The sequence below is a fragment of the Electrophorus electricus genome, chromosome 13 (genome assembly GCF_041902795.1).
Source record: "Electrophorus electricus isolate QZ-2024a chromosome 13, ASM4190279v1, whole genome shotgun sequence".
Classification (NCBI taxonomy): Eukaryota; Metazoa; Chordata; class Actinopteri; order Gymnotiformes; family Gymnotidae; genus Electrophorus; species Electrophorus electricus.
Genome location: NC_137509.1, coordinates 10,752,501 through 10,766,198, shown reverse-complemented (window position 1 = coordinate 10,766,198; position 13,698 = coordinate 10,752,501). Strand labels below are relative to the sequence as shown.

At 42.3% G+C, this 13,698-nt stretch overlaps 1 protein-coding gene across 6 annotated transcripts in view; it reads right to left on the bottom strand.

The window, feature by feature from the left end:
* Positions 1-13,698, bottom strand: part of chd3 (chromodomain helicase DNA binding protein 3) — a 34,742-nt gene that overhangs the window by 2,722 nt on the left and 18,322 nt on the right. For 3 of the 6 annotated variants that reach the window (XM_081695333.1, XM_035520085.2, XM_035520087.2), the window contains 11 exons: positions 13,426-13,591; positions 12,723-12,862; positions 12,107-12,362; positions 11,839-11,982; positions 11,630-11,758; positions 10,913-11,021; positions 10,491-10,623; positions 9,211-9,406; positions 7,590-7,753; positions 7,338-7,464; positions 124-3,540 (listed from right to left, as the gene is read on the bottom strand). In XM_081695333.1, coding sequence (XP_081551459.1) covers positions 3,335-3,540; positions 7,338-7,464; positions 7,590-7,753; positions 9,211-9,406; positions 10,491-10,623; positions 10,913-11,021; positions 11,630-11,758; positions 11,839-11,982; positions 12,107-12,362; positions 12,723-12,862; positions 13,426-13,591 — 1,770 coding nt within the window. In that variant the 3' untranslated portion in view covers positions 124-3,334. Of the gene's footprint in view, positions 1-123; positions 3,541-7,337; positions 7,465-7,589; positions 7,754-9,210; positions 9,407-10,490; positions 10,624-10,912; positions 11,022-11,182; positions 11,275-11,311; positions 11,504-11,629; positions 11,759-11,838; positions 11,983-12,106; positions 12,363-12,722; positions 12,863-13,425; positions 13,592-13,698 lie in introns of those variants that run through there. The other 3 variants (XM_035520086.2, XR_014116049.1, XM_081695334.1) reach the window with 3 other exon arrangements.

Genomic DNA, 13,698 nt, shown 5'->3' with positions numbered 1-13,698 from the left:
TTTATTCCTTTATTCTTTTGACCAATCCTTTCCTCTTGCGTCTGTCCTTTTGCTTAAATGCGGATTTGATCTCTCCACATCCCAAACTATGTGTACATTCATCAGGTTAAGAATAACACAGTATATTGTTGATCATATTTTAATATGAAGTGTCATTCAGAATATCACAGATCATCAAAACAATATAAAAATTAGAGTTTTATATAGGTACTATGGTACTATCAGTGGATTGCTTATACAGAATATGTTCGCCCCTACACACACACGTACACACGGACGCACACGCACACACACATGCACACACACACACGCACGCACACATGCACAAAAGGTTTCTTCAGGATAAACACAAAGCGTGTCTAACGTCATTGTGGCACCTAATTCCAATGTCTGAATCCTGTTCTGCTGTAGCCTGTCAGCACATGCTAACTGGTATTATAGTTAAAGAAAAGAAATATAGAAAAGTTCATACTTGGACAAGAACCTACGGTGAACATTAAGTGGTTATGACTGATACTTGTGTGAAAAAGATCAAATTTCTTTTTCATGTCTTGGTACTCTTCTATTCTATTCTATTCTATTCTATTCTATTAACATTGGTTAAAAGGGAGTCATAGCAGTTAAAACCTTTGGTTTGCAAGAATGACCCACAAAAAATCCCTTCATATACAAATTCATCTAACTACACATGGCCCAGAACTGAAAGAACAGATCCCTATTGAATGAAGAGATCCCTATTGAATGAACAGATCCTTATTGAATGAACAGATGCTTATTGTTGTTAATGTTGACAAAAGCAGATTTGTTAAAGGCTTTCATGCATATTAATGTTTTAACAATTTCAGATAGATGATCAAAGATTGGACTATGTGGAAAATAAAAAATTTGACTCTTTTACTCTGTATAATCATGCTGTTAAATGCTTGAGCAAATCAGACCCAAAGATGCGCTCAACAAGGATTTTTCATTAAGACTGTCTACATATGATGTCATTTCAATATAGTAGACAGTCTTTCAAAGCTAATTTCTAGTTCATGCGTTTTTATAGTCTCATCAACACAAGGCAAAAGAGGCTTAACAATAAGAGACAGCAAGATCTGTTTAACTGATTAGCTTTATAATTAGATATATAATAATAATATTAGCTAAATATAATAACAGCATAGTTTTTACACTGTATTAAAAGACTATAACTAGAGAGTGACACAAATGAAGCATATTAAATAATCAAAAGCTAATATTTACTTAGCTAAGAGACACAAGAAAGGGAAAGTCTATAGCTAAATTTCAGACTGATTCAGATTATTTTTATAAACATGAAGAATGAACTGAACAAAAATAAACGAAGCCATCTTTTCTGATAAGGAGGAGGCCGGATCCAACCAGGGCACTTTACAGGGAAGACCTGCACTAGCAATCCATCCTGTGACTTTTTGTGACCATAAAAGTCATGTTGCACTTAAGAACCAAAGAAAATAGGTCATATTTCGCATTCACATCTAAAGGACCGCCCCCCCCCCCCCCACGGAATACTCTAATTCACTGCCTCACTACACAAGTTTTCTCCTGCGTAACCACTTTCCCCTCTTCGTTCAGTAACTCAGAAAAACACTCAGTTGGCAGACTGCCTCCATGACCCCAGCCTGTTTAAACAACCACTATGCTTACTCAATTAATCACTCACCTAGAGGCAATTAGAATAACCCCACACTGAGGGCAACTGTGGCTAATCTTCATTTCACAGTGTACTCCCAAACACACCCACACACACCTATGTGCACAAATAAACAGCCAAAAACCTCCATTTATTCTTCTTATGCATACCTTAGTACCAAGGTGTACAGTATGTACCTATTAATGCATGCAAGCAAGCACATGGTGTGCACACACACATGGGCTTGCATGTGGCCACAGGCACGCATATTGTGTGTTTGTGCACCTGTGGGAGCACCATGAGCTCTCTCACAACAGTTCCACACTGTATAACGTTCCCACGGGGAAGTTTATCTGGCTCCGATTATAAACAGGAATTTATGTGTTGCCCCTTTGAACTGATCTAGTGTCTGCTTGTTGTAGTGAAACTCTGACTGCAACTGTTAAAGTTAAGAGCACCAAACCAATTGCACATTCTAGGGCATCAGACCAATCTCTGGGCACAAAACCAATATCAAGTTTACCAACAGTGGAATCTGGGCAAGGGTACACGGTAGATTGAGCAGGGTACACGGTAGATTCTGGAGACAAAGAAGTGATTTATGTTCCCTTTTTCCCATGTCAGTAATTCCAGCTGGCAAACCCCCTTAAATATCTTTCTGACAAGCTTCTTTTTCTGGTCATTCTCATGATCAGTGAGCTCAAGTTAGATAGCATACAGTCTTAAATATTCAGATTGGTTTGCATCCACAAGATGCAGAAGAAAAACCAAAACTTTGCCTTTGGTAAAAATGTACAAGAACAAAAAATCCAAGACTGTCCATCTCAACCTCAAATGTGTGGATTCCTCTGATTGGGATGGGAAAATGTTGAGGAAACAAACTTGCAGTCCGTCTTTGGAATTTCTTGGTTTTGACACTATGAAGGGCTGTAGTCCTCCCACTGTGTGTGAGTAAATGAGGAGTGTGTGTGTGTGTGTGTGGGAGGGGGTGGTCCAATGAGTGAGAGAGTGAGACAGAGAGAGAGAGAGAGAGAGATTTCCACAGGAATTAGGGAGTAAAGGTCCTGGGTACTTAGACATGTTCACTCATTTCCCTTGCCAAGTGAAAGATGAATCCGCTGGGGCTTCTCTCGGGGGGGAGAGATGAAAGAAGCAGGGGGGGCTAAAGAGCGGGAGGGAGGGAGGGAGGGGTGTCTGTGTCTCTGGCACCATCCACACAGCTCTCGCGTTTCTCTGGAACAGTTGGGCGAGTTTCTCTTTCTGTCACTCACGCTCGGCTCCTTTGATTCGCTCACTCATCTCACTTGCTCCATCTGTCTGTCTCGCCACCTTGCTGCCTGTTCAAATGACCGCTTTGATGACTCTATCACCCTCAGGCTGGCAGCCAGGGAGGTCCTGTGGACTTTAAGCGGCTCCCCGTTCCCCTCCCGTCCTTTCTGTCCGCTGAGCTGCTTTCTGACGGCCCCTCTTTTGTACCCCTCTCTCCCACATCTCACTCTCTTCTTCTCCATTTCTCAGTTTTCTAGTTTTCGCCGCGAGCGGACTTTGTGCGCCTCTGGATATTTCTCTCTCTGCCCTCGGTTTTATCTGTCTAATTTCTCCTCTTTTTAGTTTCTCTGTACTGATTACCACTCATTCTCTCCCACAACCCCCTCCAGTTCTGTCCACAGCTCCCATCAGTCAGGGCTTTTTGGGCCGTCCGTTGCGAGGGAGGTTCTCCACCGTGTTGCTGAGGCGGTATTTGACAATGATGCTGTGCACGGTGGATTTTGGCATGCGCAGCTCCTGACCGATTGACCCTTCCGACTTGCCATCCTTCCACAGGTCCACCACACGCTGGCGCTGCAGTACGTCGTGCTCCTTGGTCTTCAGACAGGGCGAGGCTTCTGTGGGGGCAGAAAGGTGGCAGACTGTAGACACGAGCGGGGCAGCGAGTGGGCTAGCAGCAGCAGCAGTAAGACCAGCGCGAGTGGAACAGTATCAGTCCTCAAAATATTCACAGACACACCAGCAGACTCAAGGAAAGAGGAGGGCTTGAGGCCATTCAGGAAAAAACAAAACAAAACAAAACAAAACAAAAAGACTGAAAAGTACGAGAGCCATGGGATCCTCATGTCCACAAAACTTTACTTCCCATTTTTCATATCAGTCCATGAACACAGCATTCCCAGGCGGATGATGTCCGTAGTTTGAGACAAAGAAATGTGCAAAGAGATTTGAGTGCTTTATTCAGTTTCAAAAATGAAAACGGGTGTTTTGGGTTGTTTTGGGGTTTTTTTAGCATAAATGTTGACACTTCGAAAAAGAAAGACAGCATCCATTTAATTAAAAAGACAAACGTTTAAAATTATTTGACTCCTAAAAAGATCCGAACTTTCGTCTCTGTGACTTAGGAAAGAAAAAAAGCTATTTGTTCTGTTATGTCTTCAACAACCTTAAGAAGCGCTGACTGAGGTGAAACAGGCTCTGAAAATCCACTAACAAGAAGCAGGTTAAGGAGCTCTCACATTCTGTTCCCTTCCATTCCACTCCATATCTCACTCTCTCCGTCTCTCTTCTCGTCTCTTTCTCTTCAACTCTTGCACTTTGCATTTCTCACTCTTTCCCCCCCCCCCCACTGTCTCTCTTCTTGTCTTTTGGTGTTTGTTTAGTTTTTCGTGCTGTTTTCAGTCTCTGTCCTTGGCTAAGTTTAAGCCGCAGTCGTCTCGGCTGGAGAGCGGACTGGCCAATGGGCCTGGTGTGTGCTGTGTTTTTAGCCCAGTCAGGGGTCAGTGCATGCGGCCCCAGCGCCATCTGCCTTTGTGCCCACACTGTTAAGGAATGATTTTCTCCTGCGGTTCTTTTTCCTTTTTTTTTCCCCTGCTCTCTTAAAAATATCTCTGGCCAGAGGAGGAAAAATGCTCCCTGGGCTGAGCGATTCCTGGCACAGCCAGGGCAGCAGAGCAGCATAATGACATTTTCAGAAAAAGCCCAGTCGCACCGGAAAAAAAAAGAAGAAGAAAAAAAAAAATGGGGCTACAATATCCCCCACAGATGCCTTGGCTGAAGGACGGGTAAAGAAATGCTCTGTCAACAGGGTGCAATGCAGTCAAGTGTATGCAGGGTGACCAGTCTGGGATTTTGATCAAACAAACAAAAATATGAGCACAGACTGTCACATTTGTTTTGTGGGAGCCATGCATGTTTGTGCGGTTCTGAAATAACTTTAAAAGAAATAAGCACAATTTATTGGCAGAGCTGGAATCGATTTTTGTACCAAAGGAAAAGACACACATAATTTTTTGGAAAGTGCCTCAGAGTCCTTTCAAATAAAAATGCAACTGCTTTAGTTAAAACAAACCAGATTTACGTTCTGCAGAATAATGCATAGTTCAAATATTTGGTTTATGTAATCACGATGCATGACAAATAGCAGAAGATTCTACTATTGGTTAGAGGGTTCCCACTTTTGCACATGTAACTACTTCAAGGACTTTCCATGGTCTTTCAGGGCTGAAAAGAATCCTAAAATGCATTTATGCAAAATGACAATGTCTTGGACAAAATATGTTCATGAAGAGATGACATAACAAATGCATACTATTTTAAGGAGCAGATGTTAGAAAATTAGCACCTGTGCAAATACATTAATCACTACATGTGCAACTATACACAAACCAGACCTACCACCGGCCTCACTGGTTGTGTGTTTAACAACTAGGGATTCCAATGACAGTTTTAATATTCCCCAATCTATTTCCCTTACAGGTACTGATAATCAGCTTGAAATATTTTAGGCCTCAACTCTGCACGTAAATGTTACACATTTAGCTCCTTTTAAATGGTTAATGGTACTAAAAACGTATATTGAAAAACAAGTGAAGCTTGCAACAAATGCAATAATATAATTCTAGTTTATCTAAAATACAAAATTTGCTACTAAACTAAATCTAAAACATAAACAAATGCATGGGACTCACATTTTATGAAGTTATTCTTATAACTTACTTATGGTGTCATAAAGAGAAAAGAATAGTATTTCTTAACTTAATGATTTTCACTGATTGACAATATATTTTTCATTGTTTTCCAATAACACCTTTCCAGACTGCTAAAATGTTGGTATACAGGACATGAGCACTACACCTCAAAACTTAAAACTAAATATATATTCCCATTCTACTAATGTCAGATTGGATTGGTTTCGAAGTATACATTTTTTATAACTAAAAAGGCAAGCATCTCTGATTGTCCATAATTCAAAAGGAAATATTTTCCTTTCAAAAACCATGTAAAAAAGCCTGTGAATCTGTCTTGAGGGCTCCCCATCATATAGACTCTACCATCCGACTGAGGTTTTCCATAATTGTGAATTCCCAGAATGTGAAAACAAAAGTAACATTTGGGATAGGAAGTATATACAGACATGATGGGACATGTGATGTAAAAATCCTGAGTTTACTGAGTATTGCTCAGTGGGGAATATTCATAAAAACACATAGCGATCATGGTTTTATATGTATATAAAATCAGCAAATTTAATATGACATAAATCTGTTACTGGACCTTTGTCAGTTTTAAAATATTTTAAATATTATTGCTATTTAAGCTTGGTATGTTAGCTTGTTGCTTTATTCTGATTTTCTGGGGACAGTTTTGCAGAATTACTAAACACAGCCTTACATTATTAAAGTGTCTGGGGTGACAGACATCATCTCATTATAGTGAAGTATATGCATTTAGTTTATTTTTGCCATTAAATGAACCACTGACATATCATTTCTGCTCTTTTCTTGAGGAGACTCACCCCATGGACCCGGGTTGCAACTCATGCTTTCCCTCCCTCCCGCCCTCCCTCCCTCCCACACTCTGAAGATCATGATCAAGTAGGGCATTCAACAAGAGTGGTGGTGGTGTCCTTGTTGTAAAAGGCTTGTGCCATTTTCATCAATTACTAAAGCCTGAAAGCAATAAGAAATATGCCAAGGAGTAAACAAGATTAACTGTTGTTTGCAGTCCAATAGATTTGACTTGTTTCTGTGTATATCCAACAAATTTCACCCAACAAATTCACCCATGGGAAGCCAGACATACACAACACTCCACAGTTCCAAAAGCAAAACCACAGCGAAAATACTGCACTAAATTAGATTCCCTCAAATGTGTTAAATCTTCCTTCAACTTTCCACAAACCAATCCACATTTTCTTACTGTACATCGGTAAAACACCACTTAACAAATTCATCACAACACTCCACGAGGGATCTTGAAAGGGAAGGTTTTTTTTTTACCTGAGCCTCACCTCCATGCACCAACTTGCATGTCTTTGCACTTCACACAGTTTCTAACAACTTCTTATAATCAGCCAAAATAAAAATAATAAAATTAAATTAAATTCATGACATGCAAAGCTCTTTCCCAAAGCTTTCATGATTCAAGTTTACTAATCAATGGTTTCATCACTTAAGGAAATTTAGAAACAGGATGTACCCTTAAAAACAGGCTGTAACTTTCCTTTAGTAATGAATTCCCATAGTTTTATGGAGAACCAAAGCTGCAGGTCAGTGTTTTGGCTGTAGCCTTCACATTCTTCACTGAGCTCCAGCCCTGGCTAATTAAACTAGGCCTAAAGCTGAAACCATTAGTGTATCTTTCATCATGATTTTCGGAGAAGCCCTTTGTATGAAGGGAACGCAGCACTCACCTGATATGAAAGAGCCCGGAGGCATCTGGCTGTAGTTGGCCCCGGCCAGAGTCATGCCCCCTGGGGGAGCTGGTGTGAATGGGGGTCCATAGTTCTGTGGAGTAGCGTAAGGACCTGGAGGAATAGGCTGCAGGGAAGGAAGAACATATATGAGTAGTAACAGGAGAAATGTTGAAGACATGGCAAAGTGGGACACCCATTCTGCCTTGGGAGTACTATGGGGGGTGTGCTTGTTTGCAGCTGGGATTTTACCGGTGGCGTGTGTGTCTCATTGCCCTTGTTGGCCAGTCTGCTGAGGATGCTCCTCTCAGACATCTGCAGGCGCGCTGCGATGGGCGGGACTCTGGAGAGGGTGGCGGGGAGCCGTGTCACGTCTGCCTTCATGTCGCTGAGAAGCTCCTCCAGTTGGTTGAGGACTGCAGTTATAAGATTGCAAATGTCACAATTCATCCAATCAAAAATGTACTGAAAGGGGGCCATGCGAAATTCCGCAAATCCGTGACTCAAATGGAATCCCTGAAATGTGAGAAATGTTGGACAGATAGCACACGTTAAGTCAAAATCAGGAATTAGCTGTCTATTCTGACCTTTTATAAGCAGATCAGTGTATGGAGTGTATGGACTATACATACTTAAATAACTTGGAATTGCTAAATGTGTGCATCATTTACCTTAACCATTGTTAGCCTGTAAAGGATGAAAAATCATACTTAAGTAAATAATTCTCTATCAAGGAAAGTAATAAAGGGCCAAAAGCAGAGCACTAATGATAGAGGAAAACCAGATCGAGGCTGAACCTAAAATTCTTTAGGAATATTTTGTGATTGTATAAGTCATTTGTCCATCGTGGTGAGTTTTTTCTTTTTGCCAAAGCTTAGATTTCCCTGTCTTCATGGGAAACATTGGAAATATAAACATATTTCAAATATCACTGAGAATAATTTTTATTTATCAAATAATCCCGTTCCAACTGTGATGGTTAATTCATAGTATAGATAGGTTTGGTTTTTTTTACATGCAGTAATTATTTCAAGCCAACATATTATTATTCTAATTATAATTAGTAGTAGTAGTAGTAGTAGACGTAGTAGTAGTAGTAGTAGTAGTAGTAGTTGTTGTTGTTTCACTTATATATAACCTTTCTAGGTACCAAATGATGCTTTACAATTAACGCATTGCACAATGCTTTTACATCCAGTCAACAAACCAGTCAGAAGTGGCAGTCAATCGTGCAGTCTACTCTCAACCGGAAACCACAGCCCCATGGGGGAATGCAACAGGTGAACTTGTGTACATAGACATTGCTAGAATGCTGATATGTAAATCATCATGAAAGAATGTATAACTAATGGTGTGAAATACTTCCAGTGGATGTATACATTGTAACTTTTACATGCAAGCTGAAATCAGCTGAAATGATCCAATGTGATGATAATTGCAAAGAATTTAGAAATCACTTTTTGTTTTCAGGAACAAGCAAAAACAATAAAACTGATGAGCCAAATAAAATGACTGCCAAACGTGTGTTTGTCTTTGTGGATTAACATAGCAAACAGAATTCTGCTTCACAGAGTGAGTATTTTTAGCTGAAATTGCCTTTTGTGGTTGTGTTTCCATATGCCGTATCAGAGATATTGTGAAATATGGAGGTTTTCCAAAAGCAGCTTTTAGTGTGTGAATACATTCAGCAAAGTGGGTGTTTTACAATGTGCCCTCCTTCACACACACACACACACACACACACACACACACACACACACACACACACACACTCTAGGTGCCTTTGGGCAGTCCAGATTCTGGTCTTCAAATCACAAAAATCTGGATATGGTTAGTGGCTACGATGTGCAGAACATGCGGGTTCTCTCCTCACCCTTGTGCAGGACTGCATTAGCAGGTTTGTTGCCTGCAAGCGACTCTTTGCTGAGATGCTGGTGAGACTCAGCCAGGCACTCGACCTCAGCGAAGCGGGCGTTCAGGGCCATGGCTGGGTGAGTGGGGTCCTGGGTCATGTTGAGGTACGCTGCCCGACGCAGCTGCTCCTCAATCACCAATGCCTGCTCCAACAGCTGAGAAAATGAAAGGGAGGGAGGGAGGGAGAGAGAGAGAGAGAGAGAAGGAAAAATAAAGAGGCAAAGTCTCTAAAGATGAAGATAAAGTCTTAGTTGAGTAAAACACAATTATATTCATGTTCTATTCATAAGTAGGGTGTTAGAGAAGGGTGAGGAGGAAAAACAAGTGAAACGAAAAGTAATGGCGAATGGAAAGAAAAAAAAATGAAAGTGACTGAGAAACAGAAACAAGAAGAAATAAAGAATGAGATAAAAAGCAAAGATTTCCAGGGCAAGCAAATGAACAAGAAAAGAAAGAAATCTTTGCACAAAGGGTTGGAAGAAAAAGTGACAGCAGGCCTGAAGCCACAGAACAAATGTGCACTCTCAGGATGTAACCGACAGAGAAGAACTGTATTGGAACAATATCCCCTCCAGTGAGATGTATAAGGAAACCTGAGCATCTAACCAAAAAGACATTCTAACGCAATCAGCCAAAGGCCAGCACTGGCCAAAGTACTGCAAATTATATAAGACAATGAGAGGGAGAGAGTGGGTGGGGGTGAGGAACCAAAGAATGAGGATGTAGAGAACAGGATATGAAACATGTGATGGAGCAAAACAGCGGAAAAAGAGAAAGAGATTTTGTGTTGCACAAGAGCTTATGTCAGCTTGATGTGTAAGCCTGCCATCATCACGCATTAACATGAGGAGGAAATAAAAGTCTCCCTTTAATCACTCTGACTTATCCTCACCAGCCACTGCTTTAGCGTATGGTATATAGGTTCAGGGGAATTTTACAGTATGGCTTGGGTTCCTACAAGGCACTCAGAAGTATAGTATGGAAAATGTATGTGTGGGTGTGTGTGGGCGTGTGTGTGTGGGTGTGTTAGGGTTTGTCCAACAGATGGCTACTGTGATGCTTATTGTGGTCTAAATAGTAACAACATGGACAGGTATAATCGCCATGTACCTTTATGCTGCTAATTACCCAAACATAACCACAGGAGGTCCTCCGGTTTTAATACATTGCTGAATGAAAATCGCAAATGAAAAAAGTGAAACCAGTTCTTCTGAATGCAGACAAAAACACGAGCCTTACTTTAAACCTCCTGGCCAGGAACTTGTTCTTCATCTCCAGAAAGTTACCCTTGTTAGCCTGTGACTTGAATGGTTCATTGACGATTGCGAACTGGGGGTCGTTTTGAATGTCCTGCCATCGAGCGTAGCCATGACTGTGAGAGGTTGGCGGTTAAGGTTCCAACTGGATAACAAAAACTCAGTTCTCCAACCATATGGTATAAAAGTGACTGAAGCCATGTGTTACAATATGCTACAATATGCTTCGGTCACAATGCCCATGAATACGTTTCATATGTCAATTCTTAGTCATATAGAGAAATGTGTTAATATATACAGTGTCAAAGTCCCATGCATTTGTGATCATATGCATGCGTGCATGCAGTCACGCACACACAGGTACATGCTCCTTCCATGGTGACAGCCACCTGTCTCCAAGGATACACCACAATGCCCGCCAGCAGCCAGAAGTCGTGCCGTCGGTGCCAGATCTCGTTCATCTTGCCGGAGGAGATGGCTGCTCGCTCCTCATTCTGCCAAAGAGTGTGCAGCTCTGTGGAGAGGCAGAGGTGCACGCAGCGCTGAGCTTATCAACCCAGAGGAAACGGAGACGAGTCGCAGTACAAGGAACCGTGTCTAAAAAGCGGCACGGGCTTTGGAGGGCACATAGCCACGCATTAACGCCAATGTGTTATGCTTGCTTTCCTCACAAACCTGCCCGCTCTAATCCTGTCAGGGCACGCAGAGCTCTGGCTCCGAGCTGGGTTAACACTGAAGCAGGGTGTGGGTCAAGCGTTTTGCCAGTGCTGTGGAAATGTGTACAAAGCGCCCTCAAACTGGGCTCAGGTTCTCCAAAGCACCAATCTCCCATTAATATTAATATTAATCTGACAGAGGACTCTTACATTCTGTGTGCTTGGACGGTTAGAGTGACATCAGAAGTGCGTGTCATTTAAACATTTGTCTGTCATCTTTACAAGCTCTACTAATGCGCACAACATAATGGCCATCCAATTTGCATTAGTTAGGGTTCAGCTGCTTCAGGAGAAAGTGACCATTTTAGGAGATGTGATAAAAGATAAACATAATCCAGCAAGTTGTCCCTACAGTATAAACCAACAGCAGACACATCATCTCATTCTCCCAGGTGGATTATTTTACCTGTGAATCCTCCATCTGCGATGTTGAACATGAACCGCGGGCGTTCTGTTGGTTTGCCGTTGCCCTTGGCTGTCTCCTCCTTTTGACCTTTGGCCTCTTTCCCAGCATCCTTTTCTCCCTTTACTTCCTCTGTGGCCAGGAAAGCAATCAGAACTAATTCTTAATAAGATGATTGGGATGGTAAAGATGGTAAGAAGTATAGCACTCACCATTCTTAACATCCGACACTTGGCCTTCAACCTTCTCCTTCTCTGCTGGCTCCGTAGGAACAGGTGGGTCCTCACTCATTTCTTTCTCCTCCCCGGCTTTTTCAGCTGCTCCTACTTTCTCACTCTTGTTCCCTTTCTCGGCCCCTGCAACAGCAGACGAGCTCAATGGTGCAATGACTCACTTTGACAGACTGCCCTGACAGCCAATTAGGTTTGTCAGTTACACCACGAGTTGGGGGCTGTTCTTCAGATGAAAAACGGAGTCTACCTTGATTCTCGTCTTTGACTGCAGGGAGGTCTGACATGGATTCTTCTTTCCTTTTTTCAGCAATGGACTCTTTCTTAGGGCTCTCCTCCTCTCCACCCTTCTCTCTCTCACACTTTTCCTTTGGAGAGGGTGGGCTGGGCTCGGGAGTTGCTTTAGATTTCGAATCTCCCGTAGCTACCGCTGTGCACCCCTCAGGTGCTTCAGTCTGTTCGCTGGGTGGAGGGTCTTTTTCACTGCCCTTTACAGGTGCAACAGACTGCAGAATGAAATAAGTGCATGTCCTTCTGAGTCTTACTGCCAAACATACGCACATGCACGCTCGCCTCTGCCCTGCCTGATCACTGCCCGGCTTACTGACTCACTCAACCAAGCACACACAAATAACAGCCCATTCACCTCCCACATTTACTTTTTAAATGTATTTTTTCTTTTATAGCATTCGACAGACACTGTACAGCATTTGACAAACGCTTATCCAGAACAACATATATATTTATCAGTATGACAGTACATGTGTGATAGGGATTCAAACCCATGACCTTGGTGTTATTGCACCACGCTCTACCTGCTGTAACAGCTAAGAGAGAGACACATACACACACACGCACACACTTACCTCTCTCAGTTCTGCACTTTCTGAGCTCTCTCCTTCCTTTCGCTCTCTTCCCTTCTCCCTCTGGTCAGCCCGGCTCTCTCCCTCTTCCTTCTCTCCCTCCTTCCCACTCTTCTCTGTTTTGTCAGGTGGAGAGGGTGTGGCTACAAGAGTGACAGTCCAAATCTGGTCATGTGTACGCATGCACACATTTGCTTTTCACCATGGGTCTATATTTGGCCTTCTTGTATGTGTCCTTCGTATGTGCGTGCATGTGGGTTAGTTGTATCATTAAAGTCATTCAGCTGTCAGAGAATTTCTGAGCACAGAAATTGTATCCTAAAATGTAACCAGTCATCATCAGCAAGAACATTCCAGACCCACTGTAGCCTCTGTGTCTTAAATGTGTGGCAGAAGGCAAGCTCACAAATTAGCAGCATGTGTTTTTGAGTTTGATGTTCTCAAACAAGGCCCACTCTTCCCTCTAGTGGACAAACAATGCCCGCTGTCTTTATTTCCACAATTATTTGTATATGAGTATACAAAGTATGAGTATTTGTATATGTGGGTGACAATGGATAAGTGTGTGGCGTGACAGTGTTGTGTATTTGTGTGTGTGTTTGTTTGCGTTTGTATGTTGGTGTATGTGTGTGTTTGTGTGAAAATACTGTGCATGTATTTGTGTGTGTGTGTGGGGGGTGGGGGGGGGGGGTGCATGTGCAGGCACCTGGCTTGGAGGTGCAGGGTGTATTGGTGCAGCTTTGCTCGGGTGTGGGAGTAGCTGTTTTGATGGCAGGAGAGGAAGCTCTTGAAGATTTCTTGGAGTCCGCAGTGACCTCCGGCTTCAGCTCGGGTATACTCCACCTCCCGTTAATGTGCTCAAATTCCTGCACCTGCATGCACCAGCACAGGAAACACTGTTAACACACTAACCCCTCAGTTAATCAGTGCTTTAATTAAATTTCCTTTTTTGGCTGTTCCACTTTTCTCTGCTGACAAA